Source organism: Fusarium falciforme, chromosome 6 (genome assembly GCF_026873545.1).
Source record: "Fusarium falciforme chromosome 6, complete sequence".
NCBI classification, from domain to species: Eukaryota; Fungi; Ascomycota; class Sordariomycetes; order Hypocreales; family Nectriaceae; genus Fusarium; species Fusarium falciforme.
The window spans coordinates 2,593,607-2,617,927 of record NC_070549.1 but is presented as its reverse complement, the minus strand read 5'-3'; the positions used below and the strand labels follow the sequence as shown (position 1 = coordinate 2,617,927).

The 24,321-nt window shown below is 53.3% G+C and overlaps 7 protein-coding genes across 7 annotated transcripts; 3 read left to right on the top strand and 4 right to left on the bottom strand.

The window, feature by feature from the left end:
• Nucleotides 1-110: 110 nt before the first annotated feature.
• Nucleotides 111-4,680, top strand: NCS54_00837600 (COP9 signalosome complex subunit 5; the record flags this gene model as incomplete). Its single annotated transcript, XM_053153764.1, has 12 exons — nucleotides 111-113; nucleotides 164-205; nucleotides 263-334; nucleotides 393-572; nucleotides 622-690; nucleotides 746-817; nucleotides 874-1,293; nucleotides 1,342-1,773; nucleotides 1,823-2,962; nucleotides 3,014-3,244; nucleotides 3,532-3,628; nucleotides 3,683-4,680. The coding sequence occupies 12 exons, from the start codon at nucleotides 111-113 to the stop codon at nucleotides 4,678-4,680; spliced, it is 3,756 nt and encodes a 1,251-aa protein (XP_053009739.1).
• Nucleotides 4,681-8,155: 3,475 nt separating this feature from the next.
• NCS54_00837500 (Hypothetical protein) lies at nucleotides 8,156-11,038 on the top strand (the record flags this gene model as incomplete). The annotated part of the gene is made up of 3 exons (XM_053153763.1): nucleotides 8,156-8,275; nucleotides 8,328-8,655; nucleotides 8,706-11,038. The coding sequence occupies 3 exons, from the start codon at nucleotides 8,156-8,158 to the stop codon at nucleotides 11,036-11,038; spliced, it is 2,781 nt and encodes a 926-aa protein (XP_053009738.1).
• Nucleotides 11,039-11,850: 812 nt separating this feature from the next.
• NCS54_00837400 (Hypothetical protein) lies at nucleotides 11,851-14,128 on the top strand (the record flags this gene model as incomplete). Its single annotated transcript, XM_053153762.1, has 2 exons — nucleotides 11,851-12,617; nucleotides 12,664-14,128. 2 exons carry the CDS (start codon nucleotides 11,851-11,853, stop codon nucleotides 14,126-14,128), a joined length of 2,232 nt encoding a protein of 743 aa, XP_053009737.1.
• Nucleotides 14,129-14,400: 272 nt separating this feature from the next.
• Nucleotides 14,401-15,732, bottom strand: NCS54_00837300 (Hypothetical protein; the record flags this gene model as incomplete). Its single annotated transcript, XM_053153761.1, has 1 exon — nucleotides 14,401-15,732. One exon carries the CDS (start codon nucleotides 15,730-15,732, stop codon nucleotides 14,401-14,403), a length of 1,332 nt encoding a protein of 443 aa, XP_053009736.1.
• An 891-nt stretch (nucleotides 15,733-16,623) lies between these two features.
• On the bottom strand, nucleotides 16,624-17,426 carry NCS54_00837200 (Hypothetical protein; the record flags this gene model as incomplete). The annotated part of the gene is made up of 3 exons (XM_053153760.1): nucleotides 16,624-16,982; nucleotides 17,036-17,099; nucleotides 17,394-17,426. 3 exons carry the CDS (start codon nucleotides 17,424-17,426, stop codon nucleotides 16,624-16,626), a joined length of 456 nt encoding a protein of 151 aa, XP_053009735.1.
• Nucleotides 17,427-18,101: 675 nt separating this feature from the next.
• NCS54_00837100 (Hypothetical protein) lies at nucleotides 18,102-19,157 on the bottom strand (the record flags this gene model as incomplete). Its single annotated transcript, XM_053153759.1, has 1 exon — nucleotides 18,102-19,157. The coding sequence occupies one exon, from the start codon at nucleotides 19,155-19,157 to the stop codon at nucleotides 18,102-18,104; it is 1,056 nt and encodes a 351-aa protein (XP_053009734.1).
• Nucleotides 19,158-21,150: 1,993 nt separating this feature from the next.
• NCS54_00837000 (Mitochondrial distribution and morphology protein 10) lies at nucleotides 21,151-22,470 on the bottom strand (the record flags this gene model as incomplete). The annotated part of the gene is made up of 1 exon (XM_053153758.1): nucleotides 21,151-22,470. The coding sequence occupies one exon, from the start codon at nucleotides 22,468-22,470 to the stop codon at nucleotides 21,151-21,153; it is 1,320 nt and encodes a 439-aa protein (XP_053009733.1).
• Nucleotides 22,471-24,321: the final 1,851 nt, after the last annotated feature.

Below are 24,321 nucleotides of genomic sequence, written 5' to 3'. Positions count from 1 at the left end.
TAGCCAGAGAGATCACCCGAGCTCTTTGACCCCTTTCTTTTTTTCTTCTCTTCCTCAAGCCAGCGAGTGATTCGTTATCTTTGCCTCTTCATAATTCGCATACATTAACCATGGTATGTCTCCCTCTTCTCGCGGATGTGTCTTGTTGCTGACTCTCGTCAAGGCTCACTTACACGGAGGCTCCTACGACCCCAACGTGGTCAATGTAAGCTTGCCCTCCGAGAACTTCTCTTCCAGGTCGTATTGTGCCAACACTTCATAGTACCAGCAGCCGCCTCCCCCAGTGTCGCACCAAGCACACGGTGGTGCCTACACTCCAGGCAGTTCTGTCGTTGTGAGTATTCCATTCCCTTGGCAACTGTCCCAACGTTTCTTACCATGATATGTACCAGTCACACCCCAACCAGCCCTTCACACATCCCTATCAACAGCAGCCCGTGTCACCTACCACGAGCCCTCTCTCAGCCCAATCCGGCGGTTATCAAGTCCCCGTAGGACAGCAGCAGCCCATTCCCCTCGGACAAGTGCAGCACCAAAACACAATGCAGTATCAACAGCAGCAGCAGCCCATGGTTTGTCTCAGCCTCTCCCCAAACCTTCTCGCATTGCTGACCGTGACAGTATGGTGGGCAGCAGGGTGTCGTCTATCCACAACAAGGACAAGGCAATGGACAGCAGGACGGAACAATGGTAAAGCTCTTCCGTGGCTGCTTCTGCGTATAGGCACAAATTGAACTTTTCTTAGCAAACCAAAGGTGCCATCGTTCCCGTGTCTGCCGCGCCGCTGTCGCCTCTGAATAGCTCCAAGGATGGCGAAGTAAATACTCACTCCCAATCGTGGCCTAATTGCGCTTGCTGACAGGTTGACAACAGAAAGGCGAGAAAGAGTTCCCAATCAAGCTCAAGGGCTCCCATCACTTCTTCGAACCCCGAAGCGTCTTCCGATGGCGCAATCCCGTGCTGTACCAGAAGCCTGGGTACAACTTTACCGACACCGAGACCAAGATGAGACATCGCGACTATGCTGGTCGTGTCTCATACAAGACCCGGTCCGATCGATATCTGCATCACAACGATGGCTACCTTCGCAATATGTACGTCGCAGCGACCGACGACATCTATGAAGGGCCAGGAACTTCCACTTGGAAGAGGACCTATGTCCGCAAGGTTGCGCCCATGAAGGTGCGAATCGCAACTTGGGTCATTGACTTTAGCTATGACCCCCAGAGCTGGGAGGATTGGGGCATCATGGTGCTCAGAGCCCTTCCTGCGGCCATTGCCATGGCTCTTGTGGTAAGTTGCCTTTCTCTTCAGCGCTGCGCATCTGTCTGACAATGTTAGTTCTGGGATGGTAAACCCACCGTTATCAAGCGAAGCCTCTGCTATGCCCCGGTCCTGTACAACTACCATGGCGATGCCAAGGTCTGGAGCAACCTGCTCGAGAACCGCAAGGGTCTCTCCCTCATGGCCCGGAACAACCAAGTCTATCGCATGCTGCGCCCGCGATACCTGTGCTTCCTTCGCGAGCCCTTCAACGATGAGAACAGGGGAGTCGACGTCCGCAGCGTTGTTGAGTGGGAGAACAGCGACGGTCGGGATGCCAGTCTGGCCTACCTATTTGTCGCCTACTCTACTGAGCACTTCAGCCACAGCTCTGAGCAGGACATGATGGCCCTCCATCACATCGCTGAGACGGCGTGTCGCGCTGCGAAGCTTCCTGCGTACTGGATTGCCTGCAGCTGCATGCGCGATGAGAGTGAGCTGGAGTCTGATGTAAGTGCTGACAGGCCCGTCCCGTTGCCACCTTGACTAACGCCAATAGGTCTACCGCATCTCGGATGTTCTTCGCGGCGCCAACAGTATGATCATCGCTGTCGGAAGAGGCAAGACGGCGATGACTTCGGGCAAGGCCAACACGGAGTCTCTCCTTCGTGAATGGGGCAGCCGAATGTGGACCTTCCCCGAGGTTCTTCTCAGCCCCGGCCGAAGCATCTCCATCTATACTCGCGACAGTGACCTATCTTCTCCGCTGGTGGTTGCCAAGAACCAATTCGCTGCTCAGGTCTGGACGTATATGGACCCAGATGTCGCCCGTCACTTGATTGACCACTACCTGGGCACCATCAGCCTGAGCCGGCTGGAACAAGCTGTTCTCGCCCTCAAGTGTCTGTACAGCCGTCACACAACTGAGTATCTTCCCGGTGACCAGGCCTATGCGCTCATGGGTCTTCTGAGGCTTCGACCCCAGGTTGACCGAACCGATACTGCTTTCCAGGCCTTCTCCAGACTGTCTCTGGCCAATGACTCAGATAGACTCCTTGAGCGCTACATCTGCACTCTGCCTGTGGATAACGATCAGCCATGGTACAACATGGAGGATGCGTACGAGTCCTCGCTCTGGGATATCACTCCCTACTGCCAGGTGGCTGGTATTGCAGAGAATGACACCATCATCATTGACGGAGCTTGGGGCATCTCCATCCGCTGGAAGGCCTTCTACCCCGTCTATTGGTCGACTGGACCATCCTGGAAGAGATGGCTTGCCGGTCTCGCCGTCGAATGGAATGGTGCCTTCTTCATCATCGCCATCGCTCTCATTGCCACTGGCGCACAGGCTGGCGCATACGGTGCAAGCACCATCGCCCCTGGTGTGATTTTCCTGCTTCTGTTCCTTTATATCTGGATGATCACACCAGGTCTGGTGCGAGTCATCTATGGCGGCAAGTTTGCCGACACGCAGGCTGAGATGTTTGGCTTTGAGGGCCACCTCAACTCCCCAACCATTGAGCGTGCCATCTTTGGCGGCAACTTTGGGCGATTCTCCTGGAGCACCCATGGAAGCCCCCTGAGCCGAAGCGTCGTCAACGAGTATGGCGAGCGTGTTGGTATTGACCCTTGCAAGGATCCCGAGATCCGAATGAAGGTTGAGGCGGCCAAGAATGCCCGTCCAGGTGAAAAGAGGGTAAGAAGTCAACCCCCCAATTTCCGTGCCATTATAGCTGACAGAATCCAGATCTTCACCCTTGTCGACACCTACAACATGGAGCTGACCCTCTTCGAGGCCGTCAGACCCCCCGTGACTCTCATGTTCTGTGCCTCCGAGGGTGGTATGCAGCGAGCCATCGGATGCTCCTATGAGTGGGAGACGCAGACCATGTACCGCGAGACGGTGCTGAGGATGCCCACTACCGCTCTGAACCGCATGGACCGAGTGCCCCGGTTCCGCCTTGGAATTCAGCGTCCAGTGTACTCTTCTGTTCCAGTCAATACCGCTGCCCCGGGGAGTGCGGTTTAAGTCATGTTGCGTACCTTAATGTTTAGCTTCTCTGGATGAAGTTTTATGAGTCTTAGTAGTTTAATCAAGTTGTTTCGTTCAATCAAGAATTCAAATAATGATCAATGTGTTTGTAAGATTGATGAGATGGTTGTAGAGCTGGTGATAAGATGGATGTAAGCTTGAGGTGGAGCACCGAGCTCTTATCGATAAGCCGAGTGGGAAGAGCCCCGCCCTTGGCTCGGTTGACTGCCTAGATCACCAACATCAACTCGTCCTCCATCTCCATCACTCGCCATACCCAGGAAGGACCTGGGGTTGTCACGATGGAGGCATCGGCTTTGAAAGCGTGGGGTATGCTCTAAAAACTCCCTCTCAGCTCTTAAACGGTACTGACACATGCGACAGAGCTGGACAATAATGTCCAGCTAATCGATCCCAAACGCGACGCTCTCTACAACTACGATGCCGCAGCTCAGAAGACCATCGCCGATGCCAAACCGTGGACTAAGGATCCAAACTACTTCAAACATGTCCGAATCAGCGCCACCGCTCTCATCAAGATGACCATGCACGCGCGCTCTGGTGGCAATCTCGAAGTCATGGGCCTGATGCAAGGCTACATCGATCAGGACACTTTTGTCGTCACCGATGCGTTCCGCCTTCCCGTCGAAGGAACAGAGACACGAGTCAACGCCCAGGAAGAGGCAAACGAATATCTGGTTGAATACCTCGACCTTTGCCGAGCGCAGGGCCGTCAGGAGAACGTGGTGGGCTGGTATCACAGCCACCCCGGCTACGGATGCTGGCTCAGTGGTATCGATGTGGACACAGAGGCCATGCAGCAGCAGTTCCAGGATCCCTTCCTGGCTGTTGTCATTGACCCTGACCGCACCATCAACGCCGGCAAGGTGGAGATTGGCGCTTTCAGAACCTACCCTGCTCACTACAAGGCGGATCCTGTTGGCGGCACAACCGCCGATGGATTCCAGGCAGTGCCCCTCGCCAAGGCAGCCGAGTTTGGCGCTCACTCGAGCCGCTACTACAGCCTCGAGGTCTCACACTTCAAGAGCTCGCTTGATGCGCATCTCCTAGAACTTCTCTGGCACAAGTACTGGGTCCAGACCCTTAGCCAGAACCCTCTCCTCACAAACCGCGACTACGGTAACAAACAGGTCCTGGACCTGAGCTCTAAGATCAAGGAGGCCACGATGGGCATAGCACGCAATCAAGCAGCACAGAGCATGATGATGAGGAGCGGGGCGAAGAACACCGACAAGGCAGTGGAGAAGTTGGCCAAGGACGCAAACCTCATCGCCACCAAGGAACGGTCTGGTCTGATTGCGAGCCAAGTAAAGGCCAGCGTCTTCAACGGGCTCGGGTCCAAGGAGAACCCTACATCGTAACGAAGCTTGATGATCTGGAATTTAGGAATGCGCTTAGCATTACAAACGGCATAGATGGCGTTCAGAGGTGAATAAAGAGGCCTTGTGTATCCTTGCACTCGCTTGTTTTTGATCGCTTGGGTTGGTGTTTCATGCGCTTCAGTGAGGTCGCTAAGCTATCAGCTGGCAATGCCCTCATGCTAAATGTGAGCTTCTCGATTGCCGGGGATCCTGGACCCGGAACAGTGCGCTTTACTTGGAGTGCTTTTGAAGGATCCCAAAGGGCCTTTTGGAAGGCAAGAAGGCGTTTACAGTGAATGGCTGTCATGTGGCCAGACTCTTGAGAAATGTTTCGGCTATCCAGGCGCGAGAAGATACACGTGAGAAAACCACATGTATGAGCTTGTTCCTCCACAGAACCGAAAATTATATTGAACCTGTTATCATTATCTCTTACGTATCATCTGCTGTGGCATGAATGCCTATGTCCCATTTTCTCACGTAGTCAATGCTCCGTTGCGGGGTTGAGGTGCCCACAACCCCGGGCGGAGATCCGGGGAAGTGGGTCCAAGGACCGGAGGCAAGACGATACCAGCCATGCCATCATTGAAGCAAGACCGTTAATCTCTACAATAGGGGTTCTAACGTCGAAGATAATGAAGAAGAGTGGTTTCTATTGTCTTTGTAGTATTGACAGATTAATCTTAGGCCACCCTGACATCTCTCTTTTAACTACTATCTATGCAATCTTGTCTCGCTGTGCAATCGTTTTTCCTCAACAGCTTGCCTACGTTTATTAAAGAGTCAACTTGAAATTGTTTTACGACCCAACATTCGGTTGTCTTCACTTTGATTGAGCTTTCTCTTTCACTGAGCGTGAATGCCGGAGATGTTTGCCGAGGCTGCACACCCGTAGTAAGACTTCCCGGCTTGGCGATGGGAAAGACGATGTGACACAGGCTTCAGTGCCGTTAAGTTTACAGGGTCCCCTCGTTCACAGTATCAACGGGAGGAATGAAGGCCCAATCCTTCTCCTCAGACTGGCTGCCGCTAAGAACATGGAAGCTCGCATCCCATGAAGCCATGTGTGCGTCCCAGCCATCGGCAGTGCTACCTGTGGCGCCTCACGAGACGAGGTGGTGAATCTAGACGGAAATCTAGATGCGACGCGCGTGCAACAAAACACGCTGTGCTCTGGGAGTTTGTCTCGAGCCCCCGACTGGGCAATGATTGCCAGCCTCCCGAGGCCGGAGAAGGTAAGGTGAGGCGTGATGGTTTGGGTTGCGGTTGAGGAGAGCTTCTTGCAGAGCCGGTCCGTTTGAAAAAATAAAATAAAAAATAAAAAAAGGCAGGGGAACCGCAAAGTATCGTGTGTGTTTTGATGCGTTCAGTGGCTCAGAGCTAATTCCTGCCGAGACAACCACCAAGACGTCACCCTTCAGCTGCGATTGCCAAGCTCTCTCACATGCTCGCCGTCTTCAGCATTTCTGGTCGGGGATTTACTGGAAGCGTGGAGACTTCCTCTGCAGCTGGCGAGCGGAAATGGAATCATTGGGTCTGGAAATGTTGGCCGTCGGAATCGGTGCCAGGTCGACACCATCTTGGGTCGAGGATTTCCTAATGGATCACGATTGTCGTCGTGATGGGGAGCATTGGACAGCACATCAACAAGGGGTACCTGACGTCGACAGGCCCAGTCGAGGCGTCGAGGCACCGTGACTGGCGTATTACCTCTTGGGCTTCCGCTCGGACGACATTGCTGGGCTGGGGATTGAGGTGTGCTCGAGGTAGAGGTTGGTCCAGTCGGTGACGTCATGGATCGCTCACTTTCACATCCAGCGAGCCAAGCTTCTGATGCGATCGCAGCATCAGGCCACGCGACGCGATTAAATGAGATGGGAGAAAGCAGGGCATGCGCGCGAGGGAGCAGCTGGCGATTACGTGTTATTGGGTCAAATCCATGGGTGATGACGATGCTATGGCTCAAGGTAGAGGTCCATGATGGCTTGGTCTTTTTCATTTGGTGGGGACGACACCAAGAGATCAGTCTGTGCTAGCTCTCCCGTAGCCCATTCCAGCCAAGAAAGGATCCCTGTTTGGTCAAGTCGAGATGGATTAGACAATATTGAGAGCCTTGCCCTTGTCGATTTTCTCTCAGGTCTATGGGTGGAGAGGGAAATCATGGGGCTGGAGATCATGTCAATCATCCGGGAGACAGCTCTAGATTAGCAGAGTAGTATCCATTGATCCAGAAGAGCATCATCTCGATAGCAGAGCACAACGTCGACACACAGGGTCAGACACCAGCAGGTGTCCACTTCACAGCCGAAGCGTTGAGGCGCAAGCAGACAGGAATTGCTCTCGTCTCACCCTGCTTTCGGCGAGGTAGCCAGGGGTCGGTGAGACATGATGGAGCAGCAACAGCGCTTGATCTGGGTCGTTTTACCAGGGCAACCCACTCTTTGATCGAACCATTAAACCGAGACGGTGGGTGAAGGAGAGCATCAAGAGTTTGGTGGCCGAAACAAGAGCTTCCCGTCGACTTGTTTGGTAGAGGGGCCCAGAACGTCGTTGAGGTAGCATCATGAACAAACAGGCTCGACGCCGCCGTTTCTTTTCCCCTGGCGCCTGGTACCACCTCCAACTGGATACAAATTGCAGTAGCAGGAAAAAAAAGAAACGAAAACCCTTGCTCTTCAGCTGCTGCCCTTGGCTGAGGATCCATGAATATCTGCTCGACCCCTGCTGCGCCGTAGGGTTCGCTCCGGGACAGCAATGAGCCGCCAGCCGGAGCAAGCAAGGAAATGAAAGCAGCCCCAGCAATTAAATCATGGCGAATTGACGGGTCGCGCGTGCGGTAGTGCACACAGTAGGTGTCCGGCTTGGTCGACGTAGGTACTGCAGCGTAGGTATCTTAATTAGTGGTTCTGCGACAAATTGGCCGATGACGTCCTTGATCAGCGGCTCGTTCTCCCTTAGCAAACGTCAACGTCACTCCCTCCAAGACGAAGGGGCACCGGATCCAGCCAACTCCCGCTTGGCCTATGCGATCAGGATGGATGGATGGAGGGGATGGATGGTAGGGTAGGGTGTCAATGTGTAACTCGCGGCCAGAAGACTGTGCTTGTGCCTGCCTGTCACCAACTTCCAAAAAGTATATGTAATCCAGCATCTCTCCTACTCGCTTCTCGCAGCTCTTTCCTCATTTCATCATCCCATCAAAACACCAATTCTCATCATTTTACTTTGTGGAAGTCGCAAGCAATTATACCCCAACCTATTCACGAATAATACCATCCTCTTTGTGATACCCCATACCCTAGGATACCAAACAGCAGCTCTCCCATTGCTTCCTCTACCTCAAGAACCAACACAAACGACTTATCTCTTGCCGTCGACAATTTAACCCTATCGAAGTCGTTCCATCCATTCCTAGTCCAAAACACCCAGCACTATCTCGAGGCGTAATACTGCACATTCACACTCTGTCGCCAACATGACTTCCAACGCCAACGTCAACAAGCCCACAAACACCGAGGTGAAGGAGGCCGACGTCAACCGAAAGCTTCAGCTCTACGGCATTGCCTCTGCTTTCCAGAATGGCAAGATTCCTTCGGTATGTGGTTACAACTTCGACTATGGACGACAACACGCTAACAATACTCCAGAATGATCAAATCGACGTCGCCCTAAGCAGCTTCCTCGCCTCTCGCGCCCTCTCGAACCCTCACGAAAAGCTCTCCGAGGAAGGCAAGACTCTTGTCAAGGATGCGCGCGATGTTATTCAGCAGGCCAAGTACCTTCTTCTGTCCAAGAACGAGGGCAACTTGATTCAGGACTTTATCTGGCAGACTACTCAGTATGACGCCAAGAGTGTTAACACTCCCAATGCTCCTATCAGCAAGGATGCTGCCAAGAAGGACGGCGATGAGGCTCTCCAGGGCCTGAGGACTCTTGGTACTCTTCTGATCACCAACGGCCAGTTCCGAAAGCTTCGTGAGTTACTCTCCAGCGCAAATTGAGAACTATACTAACAACCCATCTAGTCCAGGATTCAACTATTCTCCTGCGCGACATGGCTGGCGATGCCGCTACCAACGCCGCTGCCCGTGTCCGTCCCTCGGATGAGCAGCTCCGACAGATTGACGAGCCTGCTCAGGACAATGTCTGGCATGAGGCTCCCGACTTCTCCAAGGAGAACTTTAAGCAGCAGGCCAAGGGTTTCTACAGCGGAAACCCCAAGGAGGATGCCAAGGACACTGCTGCCGCCGGTCTCAATGCCGCCGTTCCCCAGCAGGAACAACAGGGCACTTACACTCAGGTCACTGACGGCCCTAGTACCGTCGCTGGCGCCCGCGAGGTTGGCCAGAACGTTGACCCTCAGGCTGGAAAGAGTGCTGCTAAGCAGGCCGCTGAGGCCAAGCTCGATGACAATGCCGACCCTGAGACTAGGCAGAACATTCTTCAGCGCAACGAGGAGTATCGCCGCCGCGCCCGTGAGTACTTCGACAAGAAGATGCCCCAGGAGCGCAAGGACCAGATCATCTGGCGCCTCAAGAAGATGATTCTTGAGTGCCAGCAGCATGAGGACTACTCCCAGGCCATCCAGACTCTCCTCCGTCTGGCTGAGACCTACGGCAAGCACGGCCGCACCTACGGTCAGGGATCCGCTGATACCGCCAAGGAGGCCCGATCCGGGTTCTCTTCCGCCGAGTATGATTTGCGCACTATCATTGAGCGATTTGCCAACGGTACCTCGACTGAGGATCTTTGGGACTCGATCGGCCAGATCTACCGTGATGCCGACAACGACCGGGAGCTCAAGGACTGGTTCAAGGCCATGAACTCTTACATCCGCCGTTGCCTGCTTCAGCAGGGCTACATCCTGGAGGATGAGTCTACTCGCGAGTGGGATCAACTTTATGATCAGGGCCGATTCCTTCTCCGCGACAAGTACCGTGGTCACACCGACCGTGTCGTCGATGAGATCAAGTTCCTTGCCGATCAGTTCGATCAGGATGCCCAGAACCATGCTTTCGCCCAGTCTCTTCAGAAGCTCTTCAAGGATCTCGGCAACGATGTTGACGGCAAGCCAGTCTTCAAGCCTCATCTTCTTAAGGATCTGAGGGATGTCATCCTCCCGGCTGTCTTTGAGAACATTGCCTACATTCCCATCCCTCGCATCGAGTACACCGACCCTCAGTTCGATGCCATCATCGAGAACCTGGTTCTGGAGAGTGACAACTTTGCGCCCAACGTCTTTGAGCTCTCGAGCGAGCACTACTTCCGCTGGGGCCGCAAGAAGATTGCCAACAAGAACCATCAGACCATCGAGGTCAAGGTGGCCGGCATCCAGATGGATCTGCGCGACGTCAGCTTCCACGTCAAGCGCAAGAAGGGCTTCCCTTCCATCACCGACACTGGTGTTGCCGACATCATCCTGCCTGGCGATGGCTTCTCCTTCAAGATGAAGGTGTCTACCGCTGAAAAGAAGGATCGCCAGAACTACTTCAAGGTTGACAAGGTTGACGTCGACTTTAAGAAGCTCCAGATCAAGATCAAGAAGTCAAGCCACAAGCTCCTCTTCGCCCTGGTGAAGCCGCTCATGCTCAAGGCCATCCGCCCTCCTCTGCAGAAGGCAGTTGAGAAGGTCATCAAGGATCAGTGTAACAAGCTCGATGCCTTAATGTACCAGATCAAGCAGGAGGCGGAGCGCGCCGCCGCTGAGGCCAAGAGCGATCCTGAGAATGCCCCCAACATCTACAACCGCTACTACACTGCCGCCCAGCAGCAGCTGGCCAAGGGCAAGAAGAAGGCCGAGAAGGCTACCCAGGACAAGAAGGCCAACATCGCCATGACCAAGGAGGATAGCATCTTCCCCAACATCTCCCTCCCTGGTGGCATCAGCACCAAGGCCACCGAGTACAAGGAGCTTGCCCGCAAGGGTGACAAGTGGGAGAGCCCTGTCTTCTCCATCGGTTCTGCCAAGAAGAGCACCGACATTCCTCCTGCGCCCAAGATCCAGCGCAAAGCTCACCCCGTTTCTAACCTCGGCCCCCGAACCACTGACACTGGAAACGGCTCTTACCTCCCCGGCAATGGCCACCAGGCGGGCAACGGTCACAGCCACGTCGGCAACGGCCACAGCCACGGTCACGGTAACGGTGCCTTGAACGGCAAGGACCTCAATGGCAACGGCAACGGTTATCACCTGAACGGCAATGGCAAGCACTCGCACACTGGCAACGGTTACGGTCTCGGAAATGGCCAGACCGCGTACGGTGGCCAGGCCCTGCCTACTGGCCAGGCACTGCCTACTGGCCAGGCACTGCCTACTGGCCAGGCCCTGCCTACTGGCCAGCCTATCAGCACCATCTAGAGGGACAGTGATGAGAACGCAGACAGGGGAAAGGAGAGTGACAGCGAAGAAGTGTTGACGTTATACCCATGCTAAAGGACTTGAGTTTTGCTTCAACTTGTTTTGATACCACGGCGGTAACGAAGATGGATGGATAAAACAACAAAAGACTGGGACTTGGTTAGGAAAAACGCTGGAGAGATAATTACTTAGTTACGACCGTTTCCTTTGTTAATGACTATACGCTTTGTTCAGATAAATTGATGTTTTGCCTTTACTGTACCAAGCGTGATGAGTGATTGCAGCATCTGTCACAGTAAGAAGTTAGAGGAGTTTGGGCTATGTCCAATCCTGGCGATGATGATAGTGAAGACGCGAAGTGAATAGTGAGAGCCAGATCGATGAAGGTTGATGAGGTGGTCATTGAGGAAAAGAAGGTTGCACTGTCGTTCAGTGCGCCTCGGGCAGGATTTAAAACGGCAAGGGCTAGACCTAAATAGGCTAGACAGCGTTGAGGTTGAAGGTGGGCCATTCAGACGACGTCACCGCTTGCGACTCGAGTTGAGTAGGTATCAAGGTATTTATTTCCACCTGAACAACTTTACTCTGCCTATTCAAAGACGAGAACCTTCGAAAACGACACAGGCGCTTTTAATGAAAGTGCTTTTACCTAAATCAAGTATCCTATTCAACCTTGAATCAAAAGCAAAGTCGAAAGCTATCATCAGACAAGGATTTCTTCTCGCTCCACCAGCACCTCTCACCCCGGCTACTATCCTGACCTACATCCACCTACACACGTGGAGGGACCCCTCGATGCAACAGCAGCCACCATGGCCATGACGCCTGCCACTCTGGCCCCCGAGCAGACGCATGCGCTCTTTGACATTCTAACTCATCATGAGACGTACGCAGAGATCGAGGGCTTCAAGTTTCCCGACGCCGTGACGGGTTATGGGTATCCCTTTGCCAGGACCACGGTTGAGCCCCAGGCTCCGCCGGCTCCCGCGCCTAGCACGGGCTGGAGGAGCTGGGCCGGAACGCCCGCCACTTCTACGCCTGCAACGCCGCGATCAAGGACACCGGTTGCTGGTAAGGAGCCTGTCAGTGAGCCTGTCGGTGAGAGCAAAGAGGAGGATAACGGGCCGTCGGAGTCGCCTATCCTACAGACGATGCTATCACGGTTCGTGCTACCCCTCCCGGGTGTGAGGGATCTGCCACGGGAGTACTGGTCCGTTAGGGTACAGGGACTTTTGGCGAGACTTGGGGAAGCTGAGCTATCTGAGAGCTATGATAAAGGTGCCCTGGGAACCAGGAAGGTGTTGGCGACTGGAGCTAGCGGGCTGCTCGAGATGATCGGTCGAGGAGCTTTGGGCGGCGTCAAGAGAACACACAGGCCAGAGACAAAGGCAAAAGGTGATAAAGAGGACGAGTATGATCGAACCAAGGCTGCAGATCTCGTGAGGGCTTGGGATGATGTTGTGGAGGGGTTGGTATATGGAAGTTTGGTTGACGAAATGTTTGACCACTTCAGCAAGACCGACGACCTCGAGTCTCACTCTCCAGTCATCAAAGCTGCGGCAGAGTATGCCATTATTCAGTATGTCTCCTCCCGTCGAGCAAGTTCATCACTAACGGCAGTCCAGCCTCGCCACCTTTATTCATCACATCTTTGTCCTCTCCCCTGAAGGTCAATACCTGCTGAAGCTTCTCGAAAATGTCCACAACCTTATCCCTTACAAGATGGTGAAGCAGACCCTGCGGATGGGAAACGCGGCCACCATGATCAGTGCCATGATGCGCCTGCTCCTCGCCAAGCTGAGCGTTACCAGCGTCACCAACTGGATCGGCTTGACAGCCAATGCCGACGATGGCATGAACCTATTGCAGCGTATCATATCTCTTGTGCTATCTTGGGACGCGGGAGAGTTCCGCAAGGGTGCCGATAAGATTGAGAAAGCCAAGGAACGACCGAGTGACGAGATGCTCGAGGCGATTCGGCAGTACATTGCTCTAGGTCGTGATGAGCACGAGACTGTGAGAAATGCTAGTGCAAAACACTCTCAGTCCATCATCACTGCCATTTTCAACGGCTCCAACCCGGCTCTGACGAGCGAGCTCACCGATCAAAAGCACGCCCAGTGCCTCGAGTACTATTCCGCCTTGCTATCCGTCCGAGACCGTGAGAGCATCACAACTGCGTTCTGCCGGCAGCCCCCTGACCTTTTCACCGCGGCGATCAAGGATGTCTTTACTGCGTATGAGCCGATCCTCCGCACGGTGCATTCCCAGGTAGATCTGCGCGAGCACGTTGAGGCAGGCCAGCTGTTTATCGACGACTTTATCAAGACCAGCAAGCCCAAGAAGACCGATGCAGGCACCTCGACGCCCCTCAAGTCCATGATGGGCGGTGAGGCTAAGCCTGGGAGGATGCCGAGCGTGGACGACTATGTTGATCTGCTCATGAGGAACCGAGAGCTCATGTACAAGTGGGTTCACTCGCTTGCGGCGTCGTGTCCGGATGTGTGGAGTGAGATGAGGGTGTGGGCAAAGGATGCTGTTCTCAAGTTTCAACAAGAGCGGAAACCTTGCGAAACCCCAGGCAAGGAAGACAAAGCAAACGTTACCAAGGCCAACGGAACGACCGACATGAGCGCCATGGATGAACGACTCAATAAACTGTTCCAGTCGCTCCCCCAAGCTTCTCAACAAGCTGTTCTCAACGCCCTCGACAATCATGCTGCGTATCTCGCCCAGCTAGAGGCGCTCTCGATCTGTCGCCTCCAACGCATCATCGACTCTGACGATTCAGACTCCAACATGTCGGGACCAGGAGTGTACCTCTCACGTTGGCAGAGTCTCATAGAAGACACAGCCATCACCCCGGGTACACCAAAGGGGCCTCTCCGACATGGAAAGGATGTGAAGCATACCTTGACTATGGGCAAGACGGGTGTAGCGGGTGCAGAGAAGGCGAGAGAGGTCGCGCTCGAAGCGGCGCTGCGGGAGATGGAGGAGGGACCTGAGGCTCCAGATGTAAACATTGTTTTGAAGGAGATGGCTGAAGGGTTCCGTAAGCTACTTCAAGACATGCAAGAGGAGGAGAAGTAATAACTAAGCTATTGATGTACGATGATGGTTGCGGCTCACACAGAGCAACATGTTGGGTATTGGTATAGATACAATTACATTACAGGGGCATTAGCACATCTGATGGATCTAATGCGGATAGACCACGAACTCGATAATTTCATACACAGTCCTCTCGGGGAATCTAGTCCTCTTCGTCTCGCCTGATAACCTCGTCTCATCTCATCTCAGCCCCTCTGGTTGTTTTAGAACATGACCCCTTGACAAGTCATCATCTCCGAATTAAAAGCAACTCAGTAGAAAGCCCGAGTCGGTCGCTGGCGGCCCTTGGACTTGCTTCTCGACTTTCTTCGCGGTGGCTCACTGTCCCTGTCCAGCACAATCGTTTCCGGGACCTTCATGTTGAATCGTCTGGGTGGCTTTTGCTTCTGAACACGTCCTTGACCAATAGATGTCGAACTACTCTTCGCTATGCCGCTTCGTGTCTGAGAATCATGGAAGAAGGTCCGTCTTGCGGGTGGCCACGTGTGTCGCTCCCTAGCAAGAGCTGGATCCTCTATGACCGGCGTCGCAGGGAGAGGCTTGGGTATGTCGGCGGCTTTCTGCTTCTGTCTCTTCACTGTGGCGGCGAACTCGACAATGGCGGTCGTCACGCCTTCGGGGGACTCTCGGATCTGACCAACTCGATAAGCCAGGCCGTCAATGTAAGCTTCGATTTGCTCTGAGCGATCGACCTCTGTGAGGTCGATGGTGTCGATGGTTTCCAGCTCGCCGTCGGAGATAGTTTCTGCATCGGATAATTCGTCGCCAAAGTCCATGTCTTGGCTGTCGCACACCACCACCTCGGGTTCCGGGTCGTCTCGGGCTCGGGGTGGACCTATGGGCTTGCAGGTGACGGCGTACGTCTTGGGGATGAGCCTATGCTTCCATAGGAGTCTGATGGGTACCCCCGTCATCTCAGAGAGTTTCCGGATCAGGCTCCGGCAAGGATGGCAGTGTTTTCGGGAGAAGTAAACTTCAAAGATTGGTCGCGATCCATCCTCCCAGCGAGCGGTTCGAAGGTGACGAAGCTGTTCAACAGTAATGTTGTCATAGTCCTTCGTGATGCCAAACATGTTAAGCAGGACACATATGCCGTGGACTGCGAGTTTGACCTCGACGTGAGAGCCAAGAAAGACTCCGTCAACTTTAGTGACAGCCGCACGACCCATGCCGTCAAAGGGACGGTTCATGCGTAACCCGAGAGTCTTTCCAAAGGCGATGACACGTCTAGTCCAGATGTCGTTTCTCAGCACACCCTTCTGCGGATCTAAAAGATCACCAAAGCGTCCTGCGCCGTGTCCAGACTCTGCTGCCACCAGGACAACTCTCTCGCGGGAACAAGTAACGAGGGCGAGGAAACCAGTAGTCTTGTTCTCGAGCTGTTTCGCGATTTGAGAGGGTCTCACAACCCTTAATGCGCGCTTGTGCGCAAAGTTGAAGGTGAGGTTTGCACCTAGGACCATGACCTTGAGGGTGGCGGTTTCGGTGTCGATGGCATGGTGAAAGTAGATGGGGGGAGGTTGAGTTTCGATGCTCGAGAGGAAGGTGGGAGGCACCTCGATGACCTGTTGAAAGTTTGACATTGTTGGCTTCTCTTAAGAGGGGATGTATCGCAATGTGAGAGTGAGTGGAGTTGTGGTTTTGGCTGAGAGGTGTATGAGTTTCTGAGGCAAGTCAAGAGTTGGTGTGCACTCACATAGAAATAAAGCCAGAAGAGAAAGAATGCTAACAAAGTCTGAGGCACTTAATCACTTCAACGAGTGCATGCTTTTCGGGAATCCTTTGTGGGTAAGAGGGGAGTTGTGTGAGCACAGAGACTCCTGAAACTCTTACACCACTCGCACTCGCTCAGCGAGATGACGAGGAGGGAACTCGGGAAGAAGTGAAGGAGCTTCGTAACATGGATGCAAGTCGAATACAGAATAAATAGTAAACTCAAACATGAAAGGGTTCGGTGCAGTCATCGACTGGCGATGAAGGAGTTGAGCGAGTGCCCGAGTTGTGTTGCTTGGTGAGAGCCTCCAACTTGGAGAGGAGATGCACCTTCAAAGTGAAAGCATCAAGCTTCAACGATGGAATAGGCGCTCAAGGCGAGAGCCTCAAGCGGCAACGGCAACGATGGGCTTCTATGAGAAAGAAGACTGACCGCTCGTGGGTAGCCCAGTCCTCGTGATAGCTTCAGATGCGGCAAAGGGGGCTGAAGTGAGAGGTGACGAGCCGTGAAGTTAATGAGTGTAGAAGAGGGGTTTAACACCTGCTCGCATGAGTTGACGGCATTCACATATCTGCAGCATCACATTCACAGAAGGCATTCACCGAGCAGGTCAAGAGTGGAACGACAGGTGGACGGGTCATAATTGAGCAAACCGAATGACCTGACCCATTGTCGGGGGAATCTCATTCATACATGACAAAATCTAATGACCCAACGCCCAAATCCATTGCTACCCTGCAAGTTTTTGGTTGCATTTTTTTTACTCGTCATCCTCATCCTCCTCCTCGGCCTCAGCGGTGGTCTGGGCAATTCGGTCCAAATCACGCTGGCCGGCCTGAGTGATGCGTCGGCCACCCTTCTCCTCGTCCTGCTCGAGAACACCAATCTTCTCGAGGGACTGCATGACCTTGCGGTCGACGGAGCCGGAGGCGTCGACGTGCTTGGAGGGGCGCGAGCCACGGTTGATGGCAGTGCCGTGGACCTTGCGGAGGCGGCCGACACCGACGGTCTTGCGGAGGTAGACGTGGCGGGCGATGGAGGCGGCGCGGACGTAGAACCAGTCAATGTCCTGGGGAGGGAGCTCCTTGGCGACACCAGTCTTGACGGTGTCAACCCAACCTGGAATGAGAGTTAGCAGGCATTTTCAACACTTTTGAGTGAGAGGTTCTTACCAGGGATGGGCAGCTTGCCCTGGCGCTTCAGGAAAGCAGCATAGGCAGTGATGAACTTCTGCGCCTGGAGACACAATACCCATTAGCAATGATTCCGTCGTCAGAAGTCTTTCGACCCCCTCGCGCCTGCTCCTCAATCCCATTTGTTCCCGACCTGCGACATCGCGGCGAGCGTCCCGACGCAGCGGTCAGTTGTTTTTTTTATAAACTTCTTTCGCGCTGCGGCGGACGGGGCGGCTCGTGATGCGAAGGCAGGCGGTTTCTCTTGGAAGATTGTGTCGCCAAGTCGTCGAGAAGTGTGTGGGTTTATTTCGTCGAAAGATGTCGCTTCTGTGATTCTTTTTCAGGGAGGACCTACATCGACGTCGCGCACGGTAACTCCGCCGGCCATTTTTGCGGTATTGATGGGAGGGATGGAGGGGGAATTGGGGTGGTGCGTTGGGTGGTTGAGATGTCGAACGTGGTCGGTTGGTGAGCTCGGGCTGAAGCAATTCGACTATCTCGAACTCGTGAACTTTTTCAGAGTAGGGTTTGCGGCCCTAGCGGGGGAGCCCACAGAATGATGACTAAGGACAGTGCTGGCGATACAGTCTGCCATGTGTGATGCACTGTAGATATGAGTGGGGCCATCTTCACAGCGTCCGAGTTAGGAAACCAGCACACGACATTGCAGGCGTGTAAGTGAAGGGCATGCAGATCTCTGCCTTGCAATTAAAAGGTATTATCTTCATGCCTCGTTGAATTTTCTATGTACGAGAACTAGGTAACTTTTATGTTGACATGCTCCTACCAGTACGGGCCGAGCTAACGACGGACAAGCACCAACAGACTCAAGAACCAGAGGCATAGCAACTTCAAAATAAATAAACTACGGAGTAAGGTTCGGATTTAGAAGGTAACCATGGTTCAATTCCCCATGTAATTCTAATATGCTATGAAAAACAAGAGAGGTATCACTAGAAAGCAGGCTGATGCAAGCGACAAACCCCCCAATTATGTCCACCACGTCCACCTCTTCGACTCAAGCCAGCCAGGCTGACCCAATCATTCTATAATCTTTCTTTTTTTAAGCCCACTTGGCAAGGATAGCCATGACGGCAACACCAAAAGCGACGCAGGCAAATGCAGTCAACAGGACCTTGAGAGGGGCACGGCGCATATAGGGGTTGAACATGAACTCGTGGGCCAGGAGCTCAACCAGACCGGTGTAGATCAAGATACCAGCACTGATGGCATCGAAAATACCGTTGACGAGCTTCTGGTCGCTGGCGTTGTTGGGCTTGGCACCAATTCCAGCAGCGATGCCGATGGGGGTGGAAAGGGCAAAGATGAAGCCGAGGAGGTAGGGCATCCACTGGCGGTTGCTAGGCCAGGGAGCGACAGCCAGTCGGGAGCCAAGACCGAGACCCTCGAACATCTGGTGGAAGACGAGGACGATGAGAAGAACGTTCAGTTCGTCGGTGCCAATGGTTCCGAGGGTGAGACCGATGAAGATACTGTGGAACACAACACCGAACTCGAGGACAAAGATGCCGAGAAGCTGACCAGCGAGACCACCCTGAGAATCACCCTCCTTGTGCTCTCGACCATGAGCAAGGTGGCTATCACCAACAGGGGCAAAACCAGGCTGTCGCTGACCCATCTCGACATCAGTGGCCTGCTTGAGTCCCTCGGCCTTGGGGCTGATCGACTTTTTGGCGACATCCATAGCAGGGTCAAGATCGGTATCGATGTCCGTCTTGTGGTTGTGCTCCATATCATCGTTGGTCAACCTAGTAGCGAGCATCTCAAAAAAGAACATGACAATGACAGTCATGAGAGCGATCGCCTCAGCCCAATCATATCCATCAAGCCGATCCTCGAGACAAGGGTCGGTCAGGTTCTCGACGGCCGGCACCAGCAGGTGCATAAAGGCGGTTGCTATAATAACACCGGTACCGACAAACTTGCAGATGAAGAATGCAAACTTGGGAACGGCAATCTTCTTCTGTCGCGCTAGGATGATGGGGGACATGGCGCCGATGAGCGAAGAGGCCATGATGATGAAGATGGCGCCGATTCGAAGGCCCTTGCGGCCGAGATCGACGGGATCGCCATTGCAGCTATCAGCAGCGTCCGCCATGTTGTCGAGAAAATAGTGTCAATGGCGCTCAGGGACACAAAGTATCGTATAAGTCGTCTGTGGTTGTCCAACAAGGTGAAAATGCCAAGATCGTCTATCTCCAAAGGCCAAGGATGGACCTCGATTGGAAAATTCCCCAAAGAGGAAAGCGAACAAGGGCAAAGGAGCGATTCGATTCGAGCGGAGGGTTGAATGCCAAGGGCTTGGGTGATGCGCTAGTATCTATTCGCCTGTGCCACAGAAAATGCTTGGCCTGCAGAGTGAGTGAGGAATCGTGAACCAGCGAACCTCTCGAGGGGTTTATATGTATGTCGAATATGAACAGATTCCGTGATTCGAAAAAATCCGGTTCTTCGTGGAAAGTACGCGACACTACCCTGATGGTGCAGACTCGAGACTTATGTATAGGTCGAGGGCAAAAAAAAGAGTGTGCCGGTAAACCGAGACCCAGCTGGGAAGTGGGCGCGGCGGCTCTTTGGTTAGCTGCCGGGGGAGAGAACGATATTGGGCCAGCTGACGGAAGCGATGTGCCGAGAGATGCGTCGACGGTAGCGTGGGTATGTGTGGGTGATTCGTTATCAGGGACCAGGGGATTATGGTTTACTTTGAAGATTTGGTTGCTGAAGAGCAGGCTGTTGAAGCTGGAGGTTGGATATGTTTAGCATCTTGACTTGTTCTGATCTACCAAACTCTGCTGCTTTTATACTCGTCCGTCCCTCTCAACTTGATTATAAAGATCTCAAGGGTATCTCATTCTTTAGTAAGTTGTTCACGATTCAAGTAGCTGAACAACCACGCATCACACAAACTCTCCATCCCTCCCACCCACATGACGTCCATCCCACTCCATTTCCACACCGGATCAGATGCCAGACAACGAACCCGTTGCATCATCGGGTCCCAGAGAAAAGGGAACTCGGCAACTGCCACGTTCCTTGGCATCAAAATCGTTTTGCCAAATCCGCGGCCAGGAAGAGGGGGAGGAGGTGTGTGGGTGGGTCAGTTTAAGGTGAGGACCTTGATGGCCATCTCAGCCTCAAGGGAACCCCCGCTAGCAAGTAAGCATACGACTAATGGACTTTTGTCAGGAAACTCTGTTTTGGCTGTGGCTGGTGACTCTTTTGCTGACTGCGACGTACAAGGTTTTTGCTGATGGTGAGTGAGGTTCCTTGGCTGACAAATGTCTGGTTCTTGTCTCCAGAACCATCGAGTTTCTTTGTGAAATCCTCTCTATCCAACTCGTCTGTCGGTAAGCAGTTCGAGTCCGTTCCCCTTACAGATGTGGCGTCTATTATTTCTCCCTCCTCCAATTGGTCAGACTCGATCATCCCACGCGTCACCAGCCACACCTTGGATCGTCGGACAGATCGCGGAGTCTATCAAGGTTCTCACGACCCATGTAAGCGCGGGATGCGTCAACTGCCCACGCAACTGTAAACGCCCAAACAACTCATTCGGATCAGACGGCATCGTCATCCTGTTCAGCTCGCGTGCATGTCTGGAATGGAGGGCGCTAACTTCATCTCTTGATGAGGTGCAAGCGAACCAACTACAAAGTATCCGTGATGTCGAGGGATCAAGCAAGAGAGATGACACAGCTTCTATTGGAGCTTTCGAGATTACCATCCCTCAACGCTCGTATCATCATTGATTCCAAGTCTAGCGTTCCTATACAAAGTAGTGATTTCATCAACCGCAACGCCAGTGATATGCCATACAGTTAGTTAACATTACCAACAACATCCTCCTCGACGAACTCAGTCCCATGGGAATCCACAACCAACTTTCGTCCATTGTTATCCCCGTTAGCGTAGCGTTCATGTATGTGGATCGAGATAATGGCCGCGTCTGCACGCATGATCTGCCTCATAAACTTCCCACCATGATCCTGTCCGCAGCCATCAATGCGGCCCAACTGGGTGGTAACGGGTTCCTACCGTCCCTACGGACCGGAAACCATGTCTAGCCCGCGCGTCGGTGGCTTGGTACCCGTTCATGAAGAGAACTGGATTTCCAATCCAAGCGTCCGAAATGGCTTGTCCAGTTTCCGCAGGTCGATTCCGCTGCCCAAACTGAATAGGAGGGACTTGACCCGCCCCTCCCAGAGCACCCCTATTCGGAGGTTCTGGTCCAACCGCGTCTTGAGAACACCGGCGTATTTCTCCTCTTCGGGCTTATCTGGGTCAACCTCTTCCTTTGGAGGTTTGACGATAACTGGCTCCGGCTCGTCGAGCCGCCACTCGAGCTTTGCTTGGAAGCTGCGCTCCTTTGGTCGACCGGGATCGGCGTCTTCATCCAAGACAGGTCGCGTAAACGGTTTCCGCCAGAGTTCCATACCAATGGCCCAGGCACTCTCGTAGCTAAAGACGTTAAACTCCATCCGCGTGGCGAGGCTGCAATGCCTGCCGGCCACCACGGCGTAACTTGCGCTGATATTACCCATCAGGGGGTTGAGGGTCAGCGTTGCGGATAACGGCGTCCCCGTGTGGGAGGGCAATGTCGCGAAACGAGTTCCCAGGCTGATCCCACCAGACTTATTCAGCGTGCCGTAATAGAATTCTCCGCCGGTGCTGAACCGCCCGTATATCCTCTCCCTCTCGCCATTTCCATTATCGGAGAGTCTCGGTGCCGACGGGTTTTCGGCATCGCCGCCAAAGTTGTACACTCCTCTGAAGCCCAGCAGTCCTCCATCTGAAGAAGCCAGTCCTTCTAGGGCATACTTTCCCACATCGTACTGCGCCAACCCCAGAACTGTCCCTCCGTTTCTAAGGTGTTGCGCAGACACGGCACTCAGCTGAACCTGCAACGCAGGCGATAGCCGCCTGACCACCATCGCCTCGACAAGAGACTGTGGGAGATAGAGTCGGCCATACAGAAGTGATGATTCGGGCTTATCCTTTGGGGTCTGCAGCAAGGGATCGGTTCGGTGGGGGAGCTCGGCGAGGGGTCGGAACGAGCGCAGCAGCTCCGGTAGATTTACTGTTTCCGATTGTGGCGTGAGGAGTAGTCGTAGCGGGACTGACGAGAAGAGGTACGAGATGGAGCCATCGACGATGCCAACGGAACCGAGCTGGTAGGATGTCGCAAAGTTAGGGCTTGCAAGAGCGGAGAGGGTAAGCCGCAGCCCACGGGGAGTCTGAAAATTCAGGAGTGCTACAATCAGCAGTGTCAGTACGATGACTCGAGCAATTGATTCAACTCTTCCCGTGTCCTCACCATCGGTGGTCGCATTCAGCGCCGCGTACGAGTTGTCGCGGTTCCAACCCGTAGCTTCGTAGAAGGCGCTGTGGACATAGTCCATAAACTCGCGCATGTTATGGCGTAGTGCGCATGCCTCTCTTGGAGCGAGGGTGTCGCTCCGGAAGCACTGGGTGAAAGTGAAGTCGTAGAGTGTGTGACGGTGATGATGACGATGGTTGCATGTCGGATCCGACGCGATGGGCCGGGGAAATATCGGAACTTTGAGCTACCCTGTACCACTCGTCAGAATCGATGTTGAAGTTGATGATGAATGTTGCGAATTCAACCCTTGACAATATTCTGGTGATTCTAACTTGATTTCTTGTCCAATTACCGAGCACTATGGCATTGTTTGAGGGTTAGTTCTTTGTTTGCGTAGTCGCATGAAATTTTCGCCGATTGTCAACGAACTCATCTCGACCATGTTCCCAGAGCTCGCTTCTGGAACAAGAGTCAACGAGCAGAGCCAAATGAAGGAGACGGCATGCTTCTCAAATCAACTACACGAGTATAATTTCAGGTATCTTAGGTTCTGATGGGTCTAATCACAGGAAGAAGGGATGCCATAAAGAGCATTCACCCGGGCCCTTGACATCAACGAGAGAAGGAAAGAAAGGCAACAGCCCAAGCAAGCACAGGGCAAACACAGAGCGAAGACATTTGCCCGGGCTGCCCACTTACAAACAAAAAATCTCTTTCCTAAACAAGCCATGCCCACCCTAAAATTATGATGATTCTTTTCAATTGACTGGAGATTAAAAACTGTCATCCGAGATAAGAAAGAGCGACTTGGGAGCTCATGTCTGAAGGCATCACAACAACATTGACCTCTACATTGAAACTGTATGAGGTTCAATTCGAGACCCTTGGTCATACAGCTCACATCCGGTGTGGTGTATCGGTTATCATTCCGCGTTTTCACCGCGGCGAGCGGGGTTCGACTCCCCGCACCGGAGCTCCTTTTTTTGCCAATTTTAACTCTGCCTGTTCTGTCGTCTGGTGATGCATTCACTGAGGCTTTAGAGGAGTAGGCATCTCTCTCACCTATTTTTGCTCGACAGAATTGTAATACTCACCTGCTCAATAATCTCCCTTTGCCACGCCCCCCCCATGTACTTATCAGCAACGTTTACCATCACGGAGTTGTCGGGCCGAGCGATGTAAGCCGCTCTGGCGGACCGGAACGTTGCACACTCAGACCCCGAAGCCCCCGTGAAAAGGGGCAATGAAGTGAGTCAATGGGTTCAATCGCTCTGTTAGAAGCCCCTACAAATGTGAGGTTCGGCGCAGCACAGCGAAGCTTCCTTTCCTACCTCTCTCACGTACAACACCACTAACAGAGACTCTCTTGCTATTTGCCATCATCCAGATATGAAGACCCAGTACGGAGTACACTAGGCACCCCCCTTGACTTCACTGCCTCCTTTGTCTGTTGGCATGGCAGTGGTCACGATCGCAATGTCCCCGTGTCATTCCAAACCCGATGTAAGCCGAGCTAGCTGAAGCACAAGGGGGCAGAGGACGAGAACACTCAGCGCTTACACATAGAAACCTTCAAGCAAAGGGGAAAGCTTGCGAGAGGATGAAATTCCATGGTTCCATCCCTATTGCCCATGTGCCCAGTTCATTGATTGTGAGCTGAAACCGATGTTATCTAGTGACACATCATCTGCCGACGTTGCGAGCTCGCAAGATACTGGCGGCATTCAATTTTGCGCCCGAGCTTCCATGGTACCGCTCATTCTTACTGTATTGAGAAGACAGAAACACGGGAGGCTTGGAAGTGGCCTGTTCGCTGAATGTCCCTGCATTCGAGCTTCTTCACCGACTTGGACACGCGCAACGGGCTGTGTCGTCGTCCTCTGACTGCAGCTTCTCCCGGTTATCCCGCCCAAGAACGTCGGGAAAACCTCTGTAAATGGGA